The sequence below is a fragment of the Pagrus pagrus genome (assembly GCF_965226575.1).
Source record: "Pagrus pagrus genome assembly, chromosome: 14".
Classification (NCBI taxonomy): domain Eukaryota; kingdom Metazoa; phylum Chordata; class Actinopteri; order Spariformes; family Sparidae; genus Pagrus; species Pagrus pagrus.
Genome location: NC_140198.1, coordinates 15347942 through 15369819, shown reverse-complemented (window position 1 = coordinate 15369819; position 21878 = coordinate 15347942). Strand labels below are relative to the sequence as shown.

The following is a 21878-nucleotide window of genomic DNA, read 5'->3' as shown; positions in this document are numbered from 1 at the left end:
GAGAAGAAAAAAAATGAAAAAGCATAATAGGTCTCCTGCTTCCACTGGAGCAGAAATGACTGACCTATAATGACCCGAGGCCTTCATTGTCTTCTTGATCACTGCAGGACTTAGTGAAGTCTTTATAGTTAAATATTAAAAGGAGCAGTTAACTATATCTTCCTACAGTAAGCTGCTTTCCTTTGATCAACGATAAATTTCCTCTTAAAATTGTAACAGTGATTTACTCTGACATGTGCGCTCGCAGGGCAGATTTTGGAAGTGCTAAAGATTAAAAGGCATACAATAGTTGGCCTAAGATGAACACTGCCAAACTGCACAGACCTCATACCATACTAAATAGCTCCCCCTGAGCTCTTCCCTTCTCTTCCTCCACACACACACACACACACACGCTGTATGCACAACACACTGACCTCACCCCCTCCTTCTTTGTTGGCCGCTTGGTCATTCTGCCACACAGTGAAATTGAAAAGCTCTCTAGTAAAGCTGGATATGAGAAAATTTAATTTCTGCTCCTGTGGGTCATGGTCACCAAGCGGCTCAGTGCTAGTATGCAGTTTTACAAGGTTCATGTCAAGGAGCCTGCACGCTCGATTTCAGCTGCATTTTATTATAGTAAGCATTGCTACCATCATATGAAGTCACATACTTCATGTGCATTTCTAAGCTCCTTTTACTTGTTACTTGCACATGGCAATTAGCATGATTTGATATTTATGTTGCTTGTTAAAGTGATTGTTATCTACATTTCCTATGTCTTGGCCCATTCCAAACTGTGGTGATTTCTGCTGCGTTACTGTGGCAGTCCTGGTATTATCAGGAAGCAAATTTACCATTTATCTGGGAAAGCAAGGATGCTCACGATTTGTTCACTATCTCAAGCCATCAGTTAAGTCATTAAATAAAAAAAGAACACTGCTTCATTACCTGGCCATTAGCAGTGCTTTATAGGCTCACATTAGCAACCCGAGCTCCTACCCTGCCAGTCTACACTGATATTAGAGGACTGGTAACAAGTGTAGCAACTTAGCTGCTGGACTTTAGCTAGATTTCAGGCATCGTATGCCATCGAATAGGGGAATGCAACATTGGAATACGTCAAAATGTGGGTCTGTCATGCACAAATGAGCAATAACAACAGCAACGTTAGCTATCAAGACAACAGCAAACTAATCACTATAATACAGTGAAATGACAGAGTTGTCATAACCCTCGGTTTGGTGTGTTTCTCTGAAAACACTCTGTTTGGAGGGTCATGTTGCCCTTTTGACACGAAACCCCCTTTCGTGGAAGTGATTTTTCGAAATATCTCAATTTAAAATGTTCAATTCCCACATTCCCCCCGAATGTGGGAATTGAACATTTTATATTTCGAAAAATCACTTTATAGATGTGGTTGTCTGTATGATTCTCTGTCAGGAAATTGTGAGGAAGTCAGGTGAGAGTCACCTCTTACCATTTAAAGGACAATTTTCTGAGAAACACATGATCAGTATTTGAGTGTGTGACCGATTGAGTCAGCCTTGTCATGACGCCTGCACTGTAACCTGACAGTAAATAAGACAATCTGAGATTCTGAAGAGAACACTATCAGGTCCTCCCTCCATACCATGTATTAAAGAGATCTGATTCATCATACTGAGTCTGTAATTCTTCAGAGAATTAGCAACTCTCAAACTTCAACAAGGCGGTTTTCCCTTACAACACCCTACTCCTAGGCTTGAACTCAGTAGGACTAAGTGATAGGGGCAAGGGATGTATTGGGATTGGGTCTTAAAATATGATGCAATGCATGGATTTGTTTCTTAGTTTCAACCTGAGGTGTTTGTGCTTTGCAGCTGTGTGCAGCGGGGAGATCACAGACTCTGCCGGTGTGGTGTTGTCTCCCAATTGGCCCGAGGCCTACGACAAGGGGCAGGACTGCATCTGGGGTATCCATGTGGAAGAGGACAAGAGGATCATGCTTGACATCCAAGTGTAAGAGACTGCACTCAGGTGCAAGAGCGAGAAATCACACAGAGGAGGTCAGATTGACCTCAAGATGGTAAACACTCCATCTTGAGACACAGGAACACACACACTCACTTTCTTTCTCTTCCTTTTCTCTTCCACATAAACACGCTGTGACGTGCACATGGGAAAGTGTTTCTGTGGTTGCAGTCACTAATTAGTTTTTTTTTTTCTCATCCGCTACATTAAGAATTCTGTGTAGCTTCCAGCTCGCTCTCTGACCAGATTAGCCAGTAAGCCTCCCTGCTCCCACTTCCCTGGTGTGTGTCTCAGAGTTGGCTTTGAAATGAATATGCTCTGGCAGTAAACTACTCTGAGCCACTTATCCAGCCGTCCCAACTGTAATTCAACACACATGCACACAGATGTCACAATAGACAGATGCACACACAAATATAGGCACACTTCACCCATCACTCTTACTGTACATGACTTGTCAACACTACCCAATGAGCAAAAAGTGGTCTAGATCACGTCTTTTAGACGTCATTTATGGACATCCAAGATGTCTAAAAGACGGCCTGGCCCGACGGACATGATATCAACCTGTTTTGGACGTCCACAGACGTTGCCTGCTCAGTGGGATACTCACACACCCCTGCTTTCTCATCCAAGTTATTGCTCCTAAATGAAATGTAAATGATCACATCGCTTTGTTTTCTTTGTTTAACGCTAAATGTCTTTTTTTTTTAAAACAAAACAGTTCGATGTATGCCTGAGACTCTGCATCTTTGTCTGCTTATCTTATGCAGATCTATCTGCTGCCTTGTTTGAGTGACTACCACAATATTTCCATGGAATCCTGTGAATAGCTCAAAAACTACAGCATAAGTGATTTGCGTTATTGCCTGAAGCACTTGCACACAAGAGGGGGCAGAGAGGTTCAAATTAAACCAGTGGGAATACTGCCTGGGGTTGGAGAAAAACAGAGTCACTGACAAATCTCAAACAGAGGCTAATATTAGCTATTGGTTATGGTGCTCATTTATGTATGCAGGCATTTGCATCCTTCACTTTTTATGTTCACGAAAAGGTTCACATTCATAATTCATTTACTCTTGCTGTAAGAATCAATATATATTTCTGAGCAGTTGTAATTATGACATATGGTTCCGGATGCTTTGCTGATGGAGACAGATTTCAATCCACAGTAGCAGACCACCTAGAAAGAGCAAAATTCATTTTCATCATCATTATCATTTTATGCTAGTTGTTAAGTTTGTTTTTGTGCATTTCTTAGTCAGAGCAGCGTGTGAAGCATTACACGAGACACTTCAAAAAGATGAATACATGAAAACTAATGGGCAGAAACTCATGAAAGTTTTTAAAGTTCACCTGAATCTAGACACAATTTGGGAAGAAGGCACACTGCCCCTAGCAATCAAGGTAAAATGTGTTTCTTGACTCATTAGCAGTATTATTAGTATCAGCCTGGATTATCATAAATACGTGGCTGAGATCCGTATTGGCTCAGGAGATAGAGCGGGTCGTCCACTAGTCCATCAGAAGGTCTGATTAGTGGACAGAAATATCGTGGGGCGCTTTGGTTAGAAAGAGCTGTGTCACTCCTGATGAGCTGTTTGGCACCTTGCATGGCTGCCTCTGCCATCAGTGTATGAATGTGTGTGTGTATGGATGAATGTGAAAAACGCAGTCAGTGGCCTAGAAAAATGCAGGTACATTTACTAGGGTTTATCATAGTGAAAATCATAGAAATGATCATTTCAACATTGGAGTAACATTTTATTATACTGGCATAACACATCCTCATACCTCACAGACTAAATACATTGATTGCCAGGGATTCCCAAAACAATACCGTTCCCAAAGCGACCTAGCCTATCATGTATGATGGTTGAACAGTAGTCGGACAGGTGTGCTAGAACTTCATCACATCCAGCCCTCTTGGTAACAAGGTTATCGTTGTAAAGCGGCCACAGTTTGGTTCAGATAAGTAAAAAAATATAAGCGGCGCATTACGACCCACATTGACGTTTGTCGTTAGGCGCTGACCTCTAGTGGCTGTAGCAGTTATTACAGCTGTAGAGAACAAAGAGAGGACATATAAAGAGCAACAAATCTTTATAGGGAGGGAGTCAAGGAGACTGCTGTTCATGTCTAGTGTGAAACCAGAAGTCAAAGGTGAGGTTTTTTTTTTTTACTTAGTAACGCAGTGAAATACATAACGCAACCTAAGTTACTTAAGTAATGTCGGTACATTTGTAACGGGGGTAACAGAGGTGATGTAATGATTCAAACCAAACCGTAGCCCAACCTAACCAAGTATTTTTTTGCCTAAACCTAACCAGGGAGACACCTCACTTCCTTCTCTGCTCCTGTCATAATAACTACAGCCACTAGGGGTCAAGGCCTAACATTTAACAAAATAAGATGTAAATAAATCGTCTGCTCAGAGGACATGTACGGCTGTTTTTCCTGTGAGGACAAGCGGACAGATTAAAATAACAGTCATCTTTTAGATGAGGCTGAATTCCATCTGAAATACTGATTAAAATAGCTTGAGGGATTCCCTCACAGCTGTGGTCTACAGTCGACAGAGGGTTCAGTGTAAGCCGGGCTGGTTTCGGTACTGGCTCAGTTTTGTATGCAGCTGCATGGTTACAATACGCATAATGCCCCAAACTTTATCTCTCAGGCTTACAGCAACTGAGATATGAGCCATCACTCAAATATGATCTACAGATCAAAAGGGAATAATAGCATCAGAAAGGATACCAATGATACATAAAGTCTGAATAGCACACAGGGTTTGAGTGACCCTGCCAACCTCCCTGTTCTTTAGTTGGAGATTAAGTCTCAGTGATTAATGTCTGATGTAAGTCACCCAGTGCACCTAGGGTAAAAAGAAAGATCAGAGAGGATTTTTCTCCCCAGGAATAAGTAAACAAGTTTGATTTGAGGTATACCGATTTTCATTCAGAGATCTCTTTGAAATAAATTGCCCCGGACTTAAGTTTGTTTTAATCCGAGCCACATGAGGCCGCTCGCTGTAAATTAATGGCGCTGTGGCCGCGTGTAGTTTATCTCAAGGTTGGTCATGCATGGCCTCGATGGCAGCAAAAACCCACAGCCTGTCTGATCCCCGCAGACCCTACCATTACCCTCACGTCTGGCCTGCTCATCATGAGAATGGCATTCCTAAAGGCTCGGTCAACATGTAATTTGTGCGAAAGTGTGTGTTTGTGTGCGCGCGTTGTGCATGTCGAAGTGACAAAAGGCCCTTGTTGATGAGAGCTGTCTCATTATAAGGGTGGGCACACACTTTTCCACATTAATGAGAATGTTTTCTGTATTATCATTCATCACTGTGCCTCTGCTGGCAATTACAGAGGAGCAGTGTGCATAATGAGGACTGATTAATTAATTTAGGCCAAACAGGAGGGCTGGCTCGTTGCTAATTAGCATGGAGCATGGCTCGAGCAAGAGCAGGAGACAAGAGGTTACAGCTGATACCCGCACCTGTGGAACACAACAAGGTAAATGGTTCATGTGGATTTGAGCATTCAGAGTGTACTGTCTCTAGAAGTGTGTTTCACGTGTCTGCACAGTGAAGAAGTCTGTTTTACAGTTGAATAATATTTCATGTCATTTCACCCAGCAGAATTTTTAAGATATGGCATACTGGGTTTATAGAGTCCTCTTGTGGAGACTCGGAGCATTACATGTCATGTGAACGTGCATTTGTGCTGCTTATACAGATGCCTGAAAACTAAATTGTTATTTTGGCTTGAAAAGAGCGCCATCTTTCACTGGACACTACAATCCAGGTGTCAAATAAGTATGTCTGAGAAGATGTAGAAGGTTGTCCTTTGAAAGCACGGCGCTGAAAGCAATTTCCATTCTGTTCGCGTTACCGGAGATTTTAGGGCTTCCTCAGACTTTCCTTGACAGGTCAGTGAAGGTGACAAAACGCCTCAAGGCTTATACAAAAACACAGCTGTCATCCCCTCATCTGCAGAATCGAGCGGGTGCCATTGGTATGCAGAGGAGTTACAGGAATTCTTCAAGTCCTTTTTCAAACAGACCTTTGCGAAACACCCAAGCCACATCAGTAGGAGGAGATATTTAATCAAATAGGACAAGTCGAAACAACTTTTGCCTTTAAAGTTTTTTTGAAATAGGTTTTGTGCTTTTGCTTTGCCTCCTGGGAGCATTAATCATGTCAAAGCCAGTCCTACACCCTCACACATCCGTATTTTGACATCACTTACGCTGTTAGTAGTTTGACGCCCACATTAGTCTTAGTTAGTCATCCAGGCTCTGTCCAATCAAAGGCCAGGACCAGACTCAAAGTTAAGTTTAAGGGTCTATTGTCAGCAAATTTCACACTCTTGCACCATGTTTTACAATTTCCATGTCTTCTAGAATGAAACAATTAAGTACAAAAATATATTGCAGCGAATAAAACAGTTGAACCCTGACAGTAGTCTGATAAACATTAATGTTACTCCAAAATAGAAAGGAAAGATGAAGTAAGAAACTCACAGAAGACAGGATGGACATATGTCTTATAGAGGATTAGTTTATCAGTTGCAACAAAGGAAACTACAGTGACTGCTTTCCTGTCTGGCCAGGAAACCATTAAAGGAGCCAGGTGGGATGACATTTGGGTGAAGCGATTGCCAAGTTACTACAGAGAAGGCAGCTTGGTGTCCTGCAGTGAGTACTGTGTAAGTCTGGACGCGAGGCACTGTGCGTTTGGCATTCTTCTCTGTTGTCGCCGGGATTTCAAAGAAACTTAAAGCTGAGTGTGGAGTGGATGAGGTCAGTGGAAGAAAGTCAAAATCAAGGTTGACAGCAACATTCTTGCTGAGTAAGACTGACAGGGGCGACTGTTTAGGCCGCCCAGGCAGGAGGAAAGGTTAGGGTATGTCAAGTGTGAAAGCGTGCGATTTGCTAAAGCTGTTGACTATAAATTTGACATTTTCAGATACAGCTGTGGTGTCGGCCTTGCATCTTGTCCGACATCAGACCAAAGTGAGTGTTTTTAGTTGTTAAATAACCTCAACAGATTTTAAACTGGAAATAGACATAAACATAATAAACATATGAAGTAAATGTTAATCGCACAATGTAATGGACGCCATTGACATTTAGATTGGTTCCTTATAAACCTTGTTTCAATTATATTATTTTGTTTGCTACAGGGCATAAAATCTCCCTGACTGGCAATGCAGCCAGACTGGCAGCCTGGCATCATTTCTATCTGCTTTCAAGTCTTCATTATAGACTAAATGAATAAATAAACTCACATTTTGTCCTGTGTTGTGGGTAGTTGCTGCTGTAAGAAAAAAACAGATAGCATTATTGTTGTCTTTGCGACGGTGGCACCAAAATGAATACCACTTGGAAATGCTAGGGTGGTGGAGTGGGGTTGTCTGTTTCCACTTTAAGGTCATTTTCAGTTGTGTTTCTCAGCAAGTCAGAAAGAAAAAGCAGAATTAAGTGTCGATGTCCCAGAGGTCTGTGGGATGGCACAGCCGAAATATTTTGTATTAAAGACAAAGGAGCCCAAGGACAAGTCCTCAGCAGAGGGTCGGTAGACAGAATTTAGCTCTGCTAATGATCTCTGCATGATGAAGATGAGACACAGAAGCACCGGCTCAATCTCGAGCTGTTTGGACTTCTGAAAGACAAAGCAGATTTCACCAGCCAAGTGCAAACACATGGTTGTGATATTTGGTTATCAGGAAAGGATGAAGATCCGCAGCTTCTGAGCTCTACCAGATTAGTGAGACAAGCAATACGGGTGTCACAGTGATCAGACAAATGTAGAATGCATTACAGTAAAAAGAAGTCAAAGTAAGAAATGGCTACAGTATAGTATATAGCAAAGGTAGCAGCAGGTGCTGTGTATCTGTGTTGAGTCCGATGAAACGGAGTGACTGGAGGTAATCACACATTAAGATTGCCAACTGACAGTACCCCCATCCCTCCGTCTGGGGTAGTCTGAATGCAGGGAGACCTCTGGGAGGAGATAAGGTGAAATACAGTGCAGTGATAAGGTGCATCGCCTTGTTGACATGAGCAGCAAGTGGAGGATGGAGCTCGAATAGAAGTGAAGTCAAGTGTGAGATGTGGAGATAGAAAAAGATGCAAACACCACCGGCTGCTGCGCTCCTCTGTGGACCAGACTGACGGACACCCCCGTGTTATTGTGACAACTGTTGTGACACTACAAACGCCTACTGCTATTAAAAATCCCAATCGTGTGTCACTAAGTCTGAGCAGGGCGTATATTATCCATGAGAATAAATTAAATAAGATGTTACTAAAATATATAACAAATCATGCATCTGTCACTTATTTTTTTTTTCTTTGCACGCAACAAATGTCATTTTAAGAGGCATTGTCCACATGTGCATGAAGTGTTCTTATGGCAATTTGGAAACAGGCATTGTCATTCCTGTCACTTCGATGCACAGCAGCTGATTGTTAGAGAACATGGAGGTGTAAATTGTCCCTATAGCTGTCCAACTAACCAGAGGGAGCCCGGTGCCACACAGCACCTCATTTCACTCCCATTCATGCAGCTGGCATCTATTATTTGTGCCCATCGGGGGAAGCTGCAATTTCTATTTTTTTTGTCCAAATTTCAGCACCAGCACACTGCACGAGCAAACAGTGAAATCCACTCGTGTTTTTGTCTTAAAATTGTGCCCTCAGCGGCGTCAACTAGTGGTCCATGAATATGCATGTTGTGTGTCTAATTATGTAAATTATTGGTTCATGCTAATAGTCGACATGAACAGGTAGGATTTGTACCGAGTCTGGATGAATAAAGCTGAAATGGGTGTACTTCATTGATTGTAACTGCAGCGTGCGTCTACTCCGAAGTGAATTTTCTGTGGGGGAGGTTGTGAATAAGAGAGTGAGGAGAGGTAAACAGACTCGGGTCATTTGCTTCCTTCTATCACCATAAAACTCCGTCAATCACAGACTCACGGCCCCTTCAGAGACTTGTACTGCTGTGTTCGTTCCAGCGAAGCTACAAAGTCTGCGTGCAGATTTAAACCTTGTGTTCAGTGGTCTAATGCCTCACAGGCTCTGATGTTCAACCTGAGAATCCCAGAAGAAGAGGGAGAAAAGAGCCTCAATCACAACTCCGATGTGAGCATTACCAAGACTGTGCATCGGTGTATCAACACAAAGTGTCTTCTTGAAATAAAAAGAAGAAAAACAACATCTCAATGGAATATACAGTGTGTGGACAGGTGATTCAAATCAGTGAGTTGTGAATCATGAGAGGTCAGTCATGAGGCACGAAAGCCCACCAACATCCATCTGTCCAAATCTTAGGAACCGGCAAACACAAAATAGATACATCTGCGAATAAAAATCACACAATGAAAATGTAGAGGAGGTAGAATTAGACATTTGTTTCCTCGTGGGTTCACACCCACCTGCCACTATAGTAACAAACATTGCTGTGTTTTTTCAGCTTATCTTTAAAATAATTTGCATGTGAGATTCATGTGGATGCATCATTTTATTTTGTTGTAGAAGAAGCATTCTCATTAACATTAACTATTCAATTCACAGCAAGAAAACACAGGGTAATACAGGGTAAAAACACATATGTTATAAATATTTATGTATGTACGTATATATATAAACATATGTTACACTCGTTATATGTATGTATTCTTTTTGCTTTGAATTAAATATTTATATTTTTTACACAAGGAGATTTAGAACAACTTCTTTAGCTCTTTCTTTCTTTAACTTTAAATGTTGCAGTTGAGTGCTACTTGTATACGATGCTACGATGTATTTTTGTGTTCTTCCGCAAACGTACTGCTTGATTTAAAATGAAAGCATGTTTTTCTACATGATGATTTTCTATTTTGAGTTTGTCCGTCCCTTAAATGAGGACATCTGGATGTTTGGAGACTTTCTTCGAGCAGAAATAGACAGCTTTCCAACTCTCCCTCTCCCTAGCATTTCCCTGTGGTATTACTGTTGGCACCTGTCGCAAAGACAGCGTTAGCAACATGGATGCTTCCAATCGAAATCCCATATCGAACTAGAAAGCCAGATCTCAGTGCTGTGAAAAAGCAGTTAAACACCTGGTTGTATTAATATGTGGGCGGGTTTTATTACTTACTGAGTAACTTGCTTATCAATCTTGTTTTACCTCTATCACTCTCCCTTTTCACCTTTGTTGTCTCCTCCATTGGCGGGTTTCTTTTTCTTTTGCAATGTAAAGTTTCCACAATTATTCCACCGTTACCTGGGGATAGTGACCGGGGAAAACAATGCCTTTTCTCACATATAGGGAATATGCCTCTACAGCCATTACACAGTGCAATCGGTTTTTAGGTTAAAGCAAAAATGTTGTCTATTGCCAGTTTAACATAGTTTGACCTCTTGATGTAGCCTGTTTCTATATGCATGTCGACCCCCCTGTGACCTCGCTTACTTGAATCTAATTTGAAAGGTTCTGTGTGACTGTTTAAAAGATTCCCAAATGAGGAAGCATGCACAAAGACTTAGATTCACATAATAGGAATACAAAGATTGCATCAGCATTGCGAGTGTGCAGCTCTATAGCAAACGGTCTCAAACACCACATTTGTTCTATTTGTTACATATTTTTGACTCTTTATTAAATTTGACCACAGCTAATCATGCAGCCATCTGCAAGTACTGCACATGCAAACATTTGTCTTCAAGTGGATCACCGCTCAAAACAAGATGACATGACAGCGTTGATATTTTTGCAGAGTCGGGGTAAATCAATGACAAGGGGAGATAAACACGGGTGGTAAGACAGTGACAGATGATTTGAACAAGGTGTGATCACAGCTACGGCTGAGAGAGGAGCTGGGCTGCTTGATTTCCAGGCACTGCAACATGCAGTTTGCATTAATGTTAACTGTGCAAAGGGTATCAAGAAAAGCTGAGAGAAGTTTTGGAAAGCACTGGTTTTCTGAAAATTGTTTGTGCACTTGATTGATTTCTTGATCATGCACTTAAACGGGAGTGGAGAGCTAATGATAGAGGCCGATGTGTCACTGGTATGAAATCAGTGCTTCTACCTATGACATGCATGAAGAATAGCACTGTGTTAATAATACTGTCAAGTTCTGTTCAGCGGACGTTGTAAATATTAACATAAAATAATCATACTGCAGCTATTTTCCCTGCTTATTATATCAGCAGGGAACTACAACTTCTGTGGCTTTTCTTCTCTTTTTTTTCCCTCCATCCCCTGTGTGTGAATAAATGTCAAGCTTTACTGATGCTCCATAAAGGGGGCAAGGACATATGAATCTCCAAATGGAAAAGGTTAATGCATTCTTAAGTAAGTCAATGACAGCAGAGATTCTGTAAAACAGCGCCTCGGCCGCCTCGTATTCAATTGTGTATGAACAGTTCAGGGTATATTTATTAACTTACTCAACTGACTTTAATCTAAATTATTTTCTATAATCCTGGTTGCCATGTATAGCAGCCTTTTTTGCGTAGATGTAGTGACATAAAGGATAATATTATGTTATGCCTATATATTTGCGAATACACACTTCGGTACATATTCATGAGAGCAATGTGGGGGGGCCAAGAGGCATACATCATGAATTATTTAGTGTTTACTTCACATCAGTTCTATCCAATATAAACAGAATTAATATTTCCCAAGTACTGCTGACATCGCTTTATGTCATCAGCTTCTGCTTTCATCAGCCAAGGAAGATGCCAGTCACTTAACTGTTGGAGCCCTGAGCACAATACACAAACAAACATAGCACATAACTTCAGACACGAAACCCTTCACTCGTACCATGAAGAAGAAGTGTAACCAATTTTGTATGTATGTTCTAGTCTCCATGTTGGCAAGAATGACCTGCTGACCTTCTATGATGGCGACGACCTGACGGCGAACATCCTGGGCCAATACAGCGGCACACGGCCACACTTCAAGCTCTATACCTCCATGGCCGACGTCACTATTCAGTTTCAGTCTGATCCTGCAACCAACATCTACGGCTACAACAACGGCTTTGTGGTCCACTTCTTTGGTAAGACTGTGGTTTTCTTTCTTCTTCTTTTTTAAGCTTTGATTAAATAGGGATTTTAAAAAAACAACAACTTAAAAAGGTGTAAAGGATAACATTCAGCCGCTAAATGTGACCTTACAATCCCCCCAACCATTGCATTCACGTCTCAACACCACTGTTGTTTGAATCATCTGCCCCCTCAAGTGGTTGCCAGTTTGCTGCACCACCTAACTTTGCTAATGCTAGCTAGCTAATATTAACATTGCTAAAGCTAGCTAACATTAACGTTGCTAACGCTTGCTCACAAACGTCGACATTGCAAATGTTAATGTTGTGAGTGCGAGCTTAACATCGTTAACCAAGGATGTTGCATTAAAACCTGGATACAGCTGTGGAGGCAGAGCCCTATTTGAAAGCTGCTCAGTGGTGCATGAAGCCAAAAAAGCTCAAATTTCCGGCTATAAAATTACCCAGATCTTCCCAGTTGTGGGGCCCATAGAGGTTGCGCAGTAGAGACTTTCTGCCAACCGAGCCGGCTAACTTGAATAGAGATAAAATTATTTAATCTTGCGCCTTTTGTAGACTTTCCAAATTTTAACGGATCAAATGGATCAAATTGGCGCTAGCGGTTGTGACGCTCAAAAAATTGTATCTACCATTTTACAGACGCTTCTTTTACAATGTAAGCCTATGGGAAAAAGTCTTCTTGAAAGTGCACCACGTCACCATATAGTTACACAGTAACTCTAGCTAGCTAGCTTAGCACAATCATAATAATGAAAAGTAAAGAGATACGTTTTACAATCTCTGTAGATGTGTTATTATTATTAAAAAAAATACTTGTCTACATAAAAATTATATCAGTATAACCTTTAATCTGGTTAACCACAATCCAAGCCTTCTCTTCCTCTTTGCTGGGTTTTGTAAAATGCCCATTGCCTGACAAGAAGAGTACACAATGTTACTCTTACCTAGAGCCCAGCAGGCTCCCAATTAGAAAAAAAAGAGTCTATTTATTTCTCTTTCTCTTGCTGTGCCTCTGTCTGTCTTGGGGCTGATCCCAGGTGCACAGGATTTGATAACAACAAACACAGAAACACAATAACAGGGTGCACTTAAACATCAGCTGGTTTGGCCCCATGCTTTGTGTTCTTGGCCATGTATGGTGCAGTTAGGGAAGTGCAGATTGACTGGTGCCAAACCACATGCTGTGTTCCTCCCAGCAAACATCACAAGGCTCTATTTACATTCTTCTCCCAAACTGCTGCTGTTTAGTGCACACAGAGCAGACAGCCTCGCAGTTGTTTTCATTCCCCGCAGAGAGGGTTGTTGCATAAAAATGCCGGGATTTTTCTCGAGGAACCTCATCATGTGGTCTTGATCCCTTATAAAGAATGGAAATTTACTGCTCATTACTCAAGTGAATGTGGCATTGTTAAAATATTTCTGCATCCCAGTACCATTGTCTTTCCTCATTGTGTTGATATGAATAGGTAGGATATCTGTAATTCTAAATTTTCCATTTCCCGTTCTGTCTCTCCTCTCCTGTGCACCACCGACTGCTCCGACGGCAACAGAGGTGCCGAGGAACGACACCTGCTCCGAGCTGCCCGAGATCACCAACGGCTGGAAGAGCACGTCGCACCCTGACCTCATCCATGGCACAGTCATCACCTACCAGTGCTACCCTGGATACGAGCTGGTAGGCTCTGAGATCCTCATGTGCCAGTGGGATCTCACTTGGAGTGGTGACGTGCCGAGATGTGAGGAAGGTGAGAAGAAGCGCAGAAAACAAACAAACAATTGCTTTTAATCCACACAGGAGAGAGCGAGCCAAAGTAACCTCACCAAAATCCTTTGGCCTTGGGCATCGTCGTGAGCAGATTAGGTTACGTAACAAAACTCATTCTGCTTTAGTCTAATCCGCACATGTTGTGCAGACTTCTAGACTTTGATGGTAGCGAGCTTTTAGAATGGCTTAGTCGTCATCACAGCCCTCACTCAGTGCATTCGTGCAATATGTCCAGGCAAAATCACCTAGAGGAAGGGAAACACAGCCCACAATCACAGGTTTTTTAATAGAATAGATGGTAATCATAGTAACAAATTATCATGAGGCTGATTTTTACCGAGAGGAAATAATGAAATGCCCGATCAGTCTAACAGAAAGCAAAATGTATGCAGCACCAACAGAATTAAAAAGACAAAAAAATGTTTAACGCTTCCTAACGCAACTAACTGGCATTTTTCTCATGACCCCGCCTAATAGCAGTGGCTGCAACTATGATTTACGCAATTAAAGTGGGACCTACAGTATTTAAGTCTTGTGGAGCACTTGTAATGCATTAGAGTTGTATAAAAACTGTTTGTGGCTCCAGAGGGAGCCATACAAAATCAGATCATTTGCCTAAAGTGATGTCACTGAAGTCAGCATTGTTTGAGTCTGAATATGACACATTTGTAAATCAAATGAATCTGTCTGTGGAGCTCTGTAGCCCTCACCCTAGCAGCTGTTACTAGCACAACACATGTTAATCTCAAACCAAACTGTTGGTAGTCATCTTGTGTTGTGGGTCATGTACTGTAGGCGACCCTTATTTACAATTAGATTACGCCATGGTTACAAACAACAATGAGCAAATTAGCAAACCATTTCAGCTAAAATAGTCGTATGAAATCATACAGATAAACAAAATCAGTTGAAACAGTTACAACCAGGTGATGGACTGCTATTAAGAGCGTTCCTGAATGTCCATGAGGTAGAAGAGTTTTAACTCTTTCTGCAAGTGCTTCCATGAGACCGCTACACTAAATCTAAAAGCAGTCTTTCCGAGATCAGTTCTGGCTCGAGGAGCTTGAAGAGGCAGCCAGTCACTGGAGTTCCAATGCAACATGGATGTGATGTATGACGGTAATTTTCCAATCAGACCTTCATAGATAAACCAGTGCCAGTGGTACCGGTGCTTGTTTAGACAAGGAAGAAGAATGTCTGCAGAAAGAAAGACTATATCTTTGGTTCCTCTGCATCGATTTGTATCGTTTTTTAATAAAACTGTCAACAGTGTTACAGGCGTGCAAATCTAAATCGGTACTCTTTTCCACACTGTAAATAGTGCTTAAAAAAGGTCCAGTGTGTAGGATCTAGGGAGTTATATAGGCAACCTTTTATATCTACAGAGGGAGCGGGTCTTCCCTCCCCTTCTTTGGAGTCTGCCATATTTCACTACAATGTTTCTACAGACAAACCAAGCACAACGCTGGAAAGGGCCTGTCACATTTTTAGTGGCCCCCATGGGGAGGGTGAGGCCAGGGGCACTCAGTTGGTTGCACACTGGACCTTTTTAATCATCTTGTTTGGCATTAATACAGGTCCTTGAAGTACCTACACTATAATGGATTTATTTGTGCATTATCTGTTATTAAATCTCTAAAAGTAATATAAATAATTATTTTCCTTTGTTAAAAAGGCAATTTTATTCTACTGCTACCATCACCGGTGGCAATGATAACAAATAATCATCCTCATTTCTTTCTGTGATGCACCAGTGATGACATGTCCCGACCCTGGAAATGTGGAGCACAGTCATAAGGTGCTCACGGGCACCCGCTACACTGTCGGAACGACAGTGCAGTTCGTCTGTAATAAGGGCTACGTCCTGTCTGGCAACAGCCTCCTCACCTGCTACAACCGAGATTCAGCCGCACCCAAGTGGAGCGAGAGGCTGCCCAAGTGTGTCCGTAAGTCAGAAACACGCACATCATGGACGCAAACGCACAACTAAAGCATATATGGAAGGTGTCAATTCTGATTTTCACCTGAAACCTTACTTCAATAAAGTATAAAATAAAAGGTCTATCTTTTTACAGTTTTTCTACTGTATAAAAAAGATGCAAAAAGTCTATGTGTCCTGCCTCTCAGCTGAAAAGTACGAGCCATGCAGGAACCCTGGTGCTGCCTCAACCAGCGTGCAGAGCTCTGAAAAGGCCTTTTACCAAGCAGGAGAGACGCTGAGCTTCTCCTGCCACTCGGGCTACGAGCTGCAGGGCGCGGCCACCATCTACTGTATCCCTGGACACCCGTCACAGTGGAACAGCACCCCCCCTGCCTGCAGAGGTAAACCATGCCCACACGCTGCACTGAGAAATGTTCATCTTTTTACAACTCTCAAAACCTTTGGAAATACCTAGACCTTATTTCTATGTGGTATTGACTTGCTTGCTGTTGGTGAATGCAGACTTTGAATGAAGACTTTGTACTTATTTTGTACTTGTAATATAATAAAACGTGTAATATATGCTCTGTGCTTTTGAAGCATCCTCAACCCAATTTGTGAACGAGCGCAGGCTGGACGGTGAGTCATGTTTTGGAACATTGCAGCATCAATATATTGACATTTCTGTTTTTTGTGCATTTTCACAAACACAATAACTGTTTTATGTGTTTTTTTCCCTTTTAGTTATCCAAAATATGGATTACGGCATGGAGGGAACCAATATCGCCCTCGCGGTTTTTATCCCCACTGCAATCATCTTGGTGGTTGTCCTCGGGATTTATGTCTACTTTGCAAAGTAAGTAATAACTGAAAACTTTATTCGTTTTATTCTGAATCAAATGGGCCGTTACATGATGTCCCCGCTCTCTGCTCAGACTCCAAGGGAAGTCCATCAGAATGCCTTCATCCTCGCCACCGTATGACAACATGACGGAAGAGTCAGCTTTCGACAACCCTGTGTACGAGAGCGGAGTAAGTACAGATGTCGTGAGCATGCAGGACGTGGATTCACAGAACACCAGTGTGCTGTCTTGATCCCTTCCCATCTGGCTGTCAGCCTGTCATCATCTCATGGTTCACCAGCAGAGGGCACCCCCCACCTCATCTTTCATCACTGCATCAGTCATCAGTATGAATGGTCTTAGGTGATGATGTTGCTCATAAGAATGTGAAGAATGGACACCTTTTCTCACCTCATTGTGTAGTCAGTGGTCATTTCACTACATTATCCACCTGGAGGAGTTGGAGTCATATGTTAGACTTGCGGTACATCATTCACATTGTGGTATGTCATCTCTTTACCTGCGTCATATAAGTATCATGTTGTATGCTGAAACACAGTATTAATTATTATGGATCTATGTCAGACGTTGTTTGTTATTATTTGATTTACTGGTCTAAATTGTGACTGGAGCATCCTCTTATCTTTTCCCCCTGCTCCTCCAGCACTGGCAGTCTCATTCTAGATATTAAATCCTGTCAGTCTGTCCAGCTCGGCTGTACTGCTGAAGAACTATGAGGTGAGATCTCTTCTGATGATGAGGGCACATCTCACTCACTGTCACCTGACCATTCTGCAATATAGTTTTGACTGCCTCTTCCAACCTGCCACATATTCTGATGTGGTTTCACTGCAGAGGTTCAATAGACCATACTAACACGTAGGCCTTTTTCCCCATGACGTCATGCTCAGGATGGGAAGCCCGAAATGCTGGGATAATGTTGTGCTGGTTGCAACTCATATAAACATAGGGAATCTGACAAATTGTTACCAATTCACTGGTTGCCAATTGCTAACGGGCCATATTTAAAAAGGTAAAACAACATATTTGTAAACCCATGACCTAATGTTAGCATTCAAACACTTCCTACCTAACATCCCTGTTTGATTACGTACAGTGCATTTCACTTCCAGGCTTAAAATATGTGACAAAGCTGTGTGTTGATATTTTAGAATTGATTTACACCTTTCACCATGAAAAAGTAATGTTAGCTAGGAAGTGGTTGAATGCTAATGTTAGCTGCTGTCTGACAGAAGCTAACATGTAATGTAAATATGTTGTTTTATGTTGAAATTTTGCCTGCTGTTACTCCAGATTTTCAAATCCATCATCATTTCAGTCGCTGATCAATCAGTGAGCGGTGAAATTATGACTTTTTGTCAGATTTTCTACATTTATACGAAACCTGGAACGCAGCATTACGACATTTGAGCTTCCCACCCTGACTTCAATGTCAGAGGAAAAGGGCTGCCTATGAATATGGTCTATAGATGCTTTGTAGACATTTTCTGTTTTCCACAAATGGCCCGATCATCCTTTTCTTTCTGATGTCTTAAACCACATTTCAGACCAGTACAGAGCCACTGGTCGGTGAGAATATGTAACACAACATGAGACATGTGACCTCTTGTGAAAAAACAAATCATATTTGTTGACAACTTAAACTATGGATAAAACAGTTGAATGAGCTCAACCATATTTAAAAATGAATTAAACTCTCTACCTTATTAAGTATCTAATGTTTTTGTTTTAGTCTAAAAAGCTTTAGACTACTTTTTATCAAAAAAAAAAAAAAACTTTGCTTCTCTGTCGTTCTGACAGTAATGTTGTACTCTTGTGGTACAATAACAATTTTAAATGTGTGATTGTAATATCTAAGTCACAGGCATAGTACTATACTGGTCATATTGTTTTATTTGTTATTAGCAGCACTTTAAGGTTTATAACTCTGTATTTTGTTATTTGCTTGCTTTTTGGGAAGAAAAGATTGAGAAAAGATTGATGAAATAACTGAAGGTGCCAACAGAGAATGATTTGGAAAATGAAATGTCAGATTAAAGGATGAAATAAACCCGGATCGATAAGGTCCCATTTCAAAATACTAGTCATTACAGACAATGTTTTTGTCCAGCGGTAGTCATTTGTTCATGTATAACAGTCATATCAGTATATTTGTTCATGAATTAAATAAAGAATGAATAAAGACGACACTTTTAATAATAAATGGTAATGGAAATTAATAGTTGTCCACTCAAAGTCACATATCCAATCTATTCTCATTATGTAATTATTTCAGCTTTTGTCATGTTTATACCAAATTGTTGGTATTGTTTTCTCATTTCATTATATTATATTATATTATATTATATTATGCCACCATGATAGAGTAGATACATTTTTCTCACACAGCTCGTGTTGCATGTATAAATCATTCTGTATATTTGTTTTAATATTTCAAGTTAATTTGACTGTCCATCATAAATTTTATTAGCTCTATCATTATGACTCTTTGTTAACTGATATATGTATTTGTCTGGTCTTTACAGGACAAATGAAAAAGATTAAGAGGTGTCCGTTTAGAGACCTTAAAGCAAGAATTGCTCAAGCTTTGCCTTTTGGGACCCTCTCTGCACTGCTCATCTTTTCCTCCGACCTTTTTGTTTCCTAAACGATTTCTCTCCATTTTTCTCTTTGTGTGGATTACTGTAAATATGTCTTTCTTTCCACGGTTAAACCTGTGAATCTGTGGATCACCATGGTGATATTTTTATAAAGTAAACTGCTGATGGCCGTTGGTGATTGTATGTTTTTGAGTACTTTTTGATGCCCCAGTAGCAATTAGAGATTGAGGGAAATGGTGCTTGGATTGTTGAGATCTGTTGGATACAAAGTCCCCATCACCCAACACTCTTTGGAAAATTTGCCATCGTTACTTTCGTTTCTTTGTGTGTACGGGTCTGCTATTTGTAAATAAACTGCCTGTCCAATATGAGTGCCTCACGACTGACTATAACCTGAGAAATCACATGTGAAGATGTTTGTAAAACTGCACATTTATAGTTTAACTCTGATTTTGTGTTTATAGGCCTGACATTCTTAGCACTGTGTTCAGTATTTTTCCATCTGACAGTTTTTCTTTAAGACGCATAAACAACTGATGCTGGATATTTTCCTTTCAGCTGATAAGTGGTTCATACTGCATATTGCCTCAGAGGGGTTCTCAGATACATGTTTTCCCATCAGCTATGCATTGCTCTGTTCCTCTGCCACACTGTAAAGTCTGCCTTGAAGGTCAAGTAGCAATTTGTTCATTTGTGTATCTTCCAAAATATGGTTGCACCGCAGCATTAGCACACCCTCAGATAAAACCCAGTGATAACATACAGTAACCACAGCATTCAAACGTCAGACTGATTCCTGCATAGAATCAACAGTTAAAACTGTACAGTCTGCAGATACATCCTTATGTAACAGATGGGTTTTTACTTCGGTCACATTGTCGTGGTGCATCTGCTTGTGTTAAATTTGTAGATAGACCTCATGCCCTCTGTGCATATTCCTTTATATTCTAACGAGTCTTTCTTTCAGCATCACAGCTGGTGAAACCACACACAGGAAACCAAATCACCTTCAAATATCTATAATACTCTGGTTAATAATAAAATGAATTGTTGTTTAAAGTATTTTCATGGACTCATTAATGAGTGTTGAGTGCTGTTCATGGTTAAACACATATTAAAGCAAGACAATAAGGTATACCTGAACGCAAATGGCTTAGATCGCTTTAATTACCTCCACAGGTAAGTGTTTGATAAATAATCATCTGATATTTCCATTCAGTTAAGATGTAGGGGATTTATGATGCTTTAAAGAGACAGGAATTTCAATAGAGGACACTTTTACAGAAATTACAGGGTCAAATGATACAATTATTGATCAATGAATTGCATGTAGCTGCTTTGGGTCATGAGTATGAATTAAACAAGTGGCTAACTCTTACATACTGTGCCTTTAAAGTACTTAATATAAATCACTTAAACCTGGTCAAGCACTAGAAGCAGCAGCATAATCACAGCCATGAGTTGCCTTGAACCAATTATCCCTGTGTCACTGCAGCATACATATTCATATTCAAATGATAAACATAGCAAGTAGTGCTTGAACAGTATGGGAGAGAGCGCTTCATTAAATCTGTCGTACAGCTGGTTACCTCTAGATGGCAGCATGGTAACAAGTAAGACATGAGGCGTGTACGTGAGGTAAAGTGTGTCTTCTTGAGCATTTGTTGTGCTATGCTCATACTGTAGTTCTTATTCAATTCATATTTCCAAGTCAATTCTGAAATTTGACAGGGTTTATCGAATGTTAAGTACATGAGCAATCAGAGCAAGCAACAAGAACCTGCTTTAAACACGCAAAGAGAAACCAACTCCGCAATGTGAGGATGGGAATATTAAAGAAAATGAATAGAAATAACAAAACAATTATAAATGTACAGTAAGCTAAAAAATTAAGAATGGTTTTCCACACAGGTTATGAAGACTTCCTTACACTGTCTTGGCAATATACATCAAACTAAACTGCCAGACATGTCTTCATTATTAAAGAAACAAACCGTATGGAAAGTCTCTTGGGCTTTAAACAAACTAAGACTTCAGCTTTCCTATTGAGATTCACATAGCTGATGGGGGCGGATTGCTTTTGGCATGTTCACTAGTTTGATTAGAGAGGAGGTGCAGTTTCAGACATCCGAATGTCACATGGTTTGTTGTACACACGGTTTCCGGTTGTCTGATTTTTTTTAATATCATTAATAAACAAATTAAGTGTCATTTAAATTAAAAGGAAACCAGTGACATTGTGATGTCAATGATGTATGACATTATTGTTATATGATTGTTAGGTTATGTTACATGAATGTTATGACACACATTTGACCTGATTTCTGTTTACATAAATGGTAGAAGTAGGTACAGGTTACAATGGATATAGCATGGAGGGGCTTAATCTGTGATAATTATTTGATATTATTTTTTACCAGACTCTGGGGTTTCATTTGCATTATTGTTAATTAAAGCTAATACAACTATTGATTACATGAAGTGCAGCCTTAGGTTTTATGACCATGATAAGGTTTCGGTTTTTGTGCCTGTGTTTATGTGGGAGCTGGTTTGTCTCAGTTGGTCGTTTGGGGGCAGTCACCCGAGGTTTCAGCTGAGCTTTCACTCCGATGCAGACCAGCAAAAAGCAGTTTGAGCCATTAAAATGTAAATTTCCTGTGCAGTCAG

At 40.7% G+C, this 21878-nt stretch overlaps 1 protein-coding gene across 2 annotated transcripts in view; it reads left to right on the top strand.

Moving 5' to 3' along the window:
• Nucleotides 1-20273, top strand: part of LOC311269890 (seizure protein 6 homolog) — a 104091-nt gene extending 83818 nt beyond the window's left edge. The window contains exons 9-18 of one of the 2 annotated variants that reach the window (XM_084374400.1): nucleotides 1842-1980; nucleotides 11860-12056; nucleotides 13613-13807; nucleotides 15582-15773; nucleotides 15955-16149; nucleotides 16349-16387; nucleotides 16493-16604; nucleotides 16684-16780; nucleotides 17255-17328; nucleotides 19137-20273. In XM_084374400.1, coding sequence (XP_084230526.1) covers nucleotides 1842-1980; nucleotides 11860-12056; nucleotides 13613-13807; nucleotides 15582-15773; nucleotides 15955-16149; nucleotides 16349-16387; nucleotides 16493-16604; nucleotides 16684-16780; nucleotides 17255-17281 — 1193 coding nt within the window. In that variant the 3' untranslated portion in view covers nucleotides 17282-17328; nucleotides 19137-20273. Of the gene's footprint in view, nucleotides 1-1841; nucleotides 1981-11859; nucleotides 12057-13612; nucleotides 13808-15581; nucleotides 15774-15954; nucleotides 16150-16348; nucleotides 16388-16492; nucleotides 16605-16683; nucleotides 16859-17254; nucleotides 17329-19136 lie in introns of those variants that run through there. The other variant, XM_084374399.1, reaches the window with a different exon arrangement.
• The last annotated feature ends 1605 nt before the right edge of the window (nucleotides 20274-21878 follow it).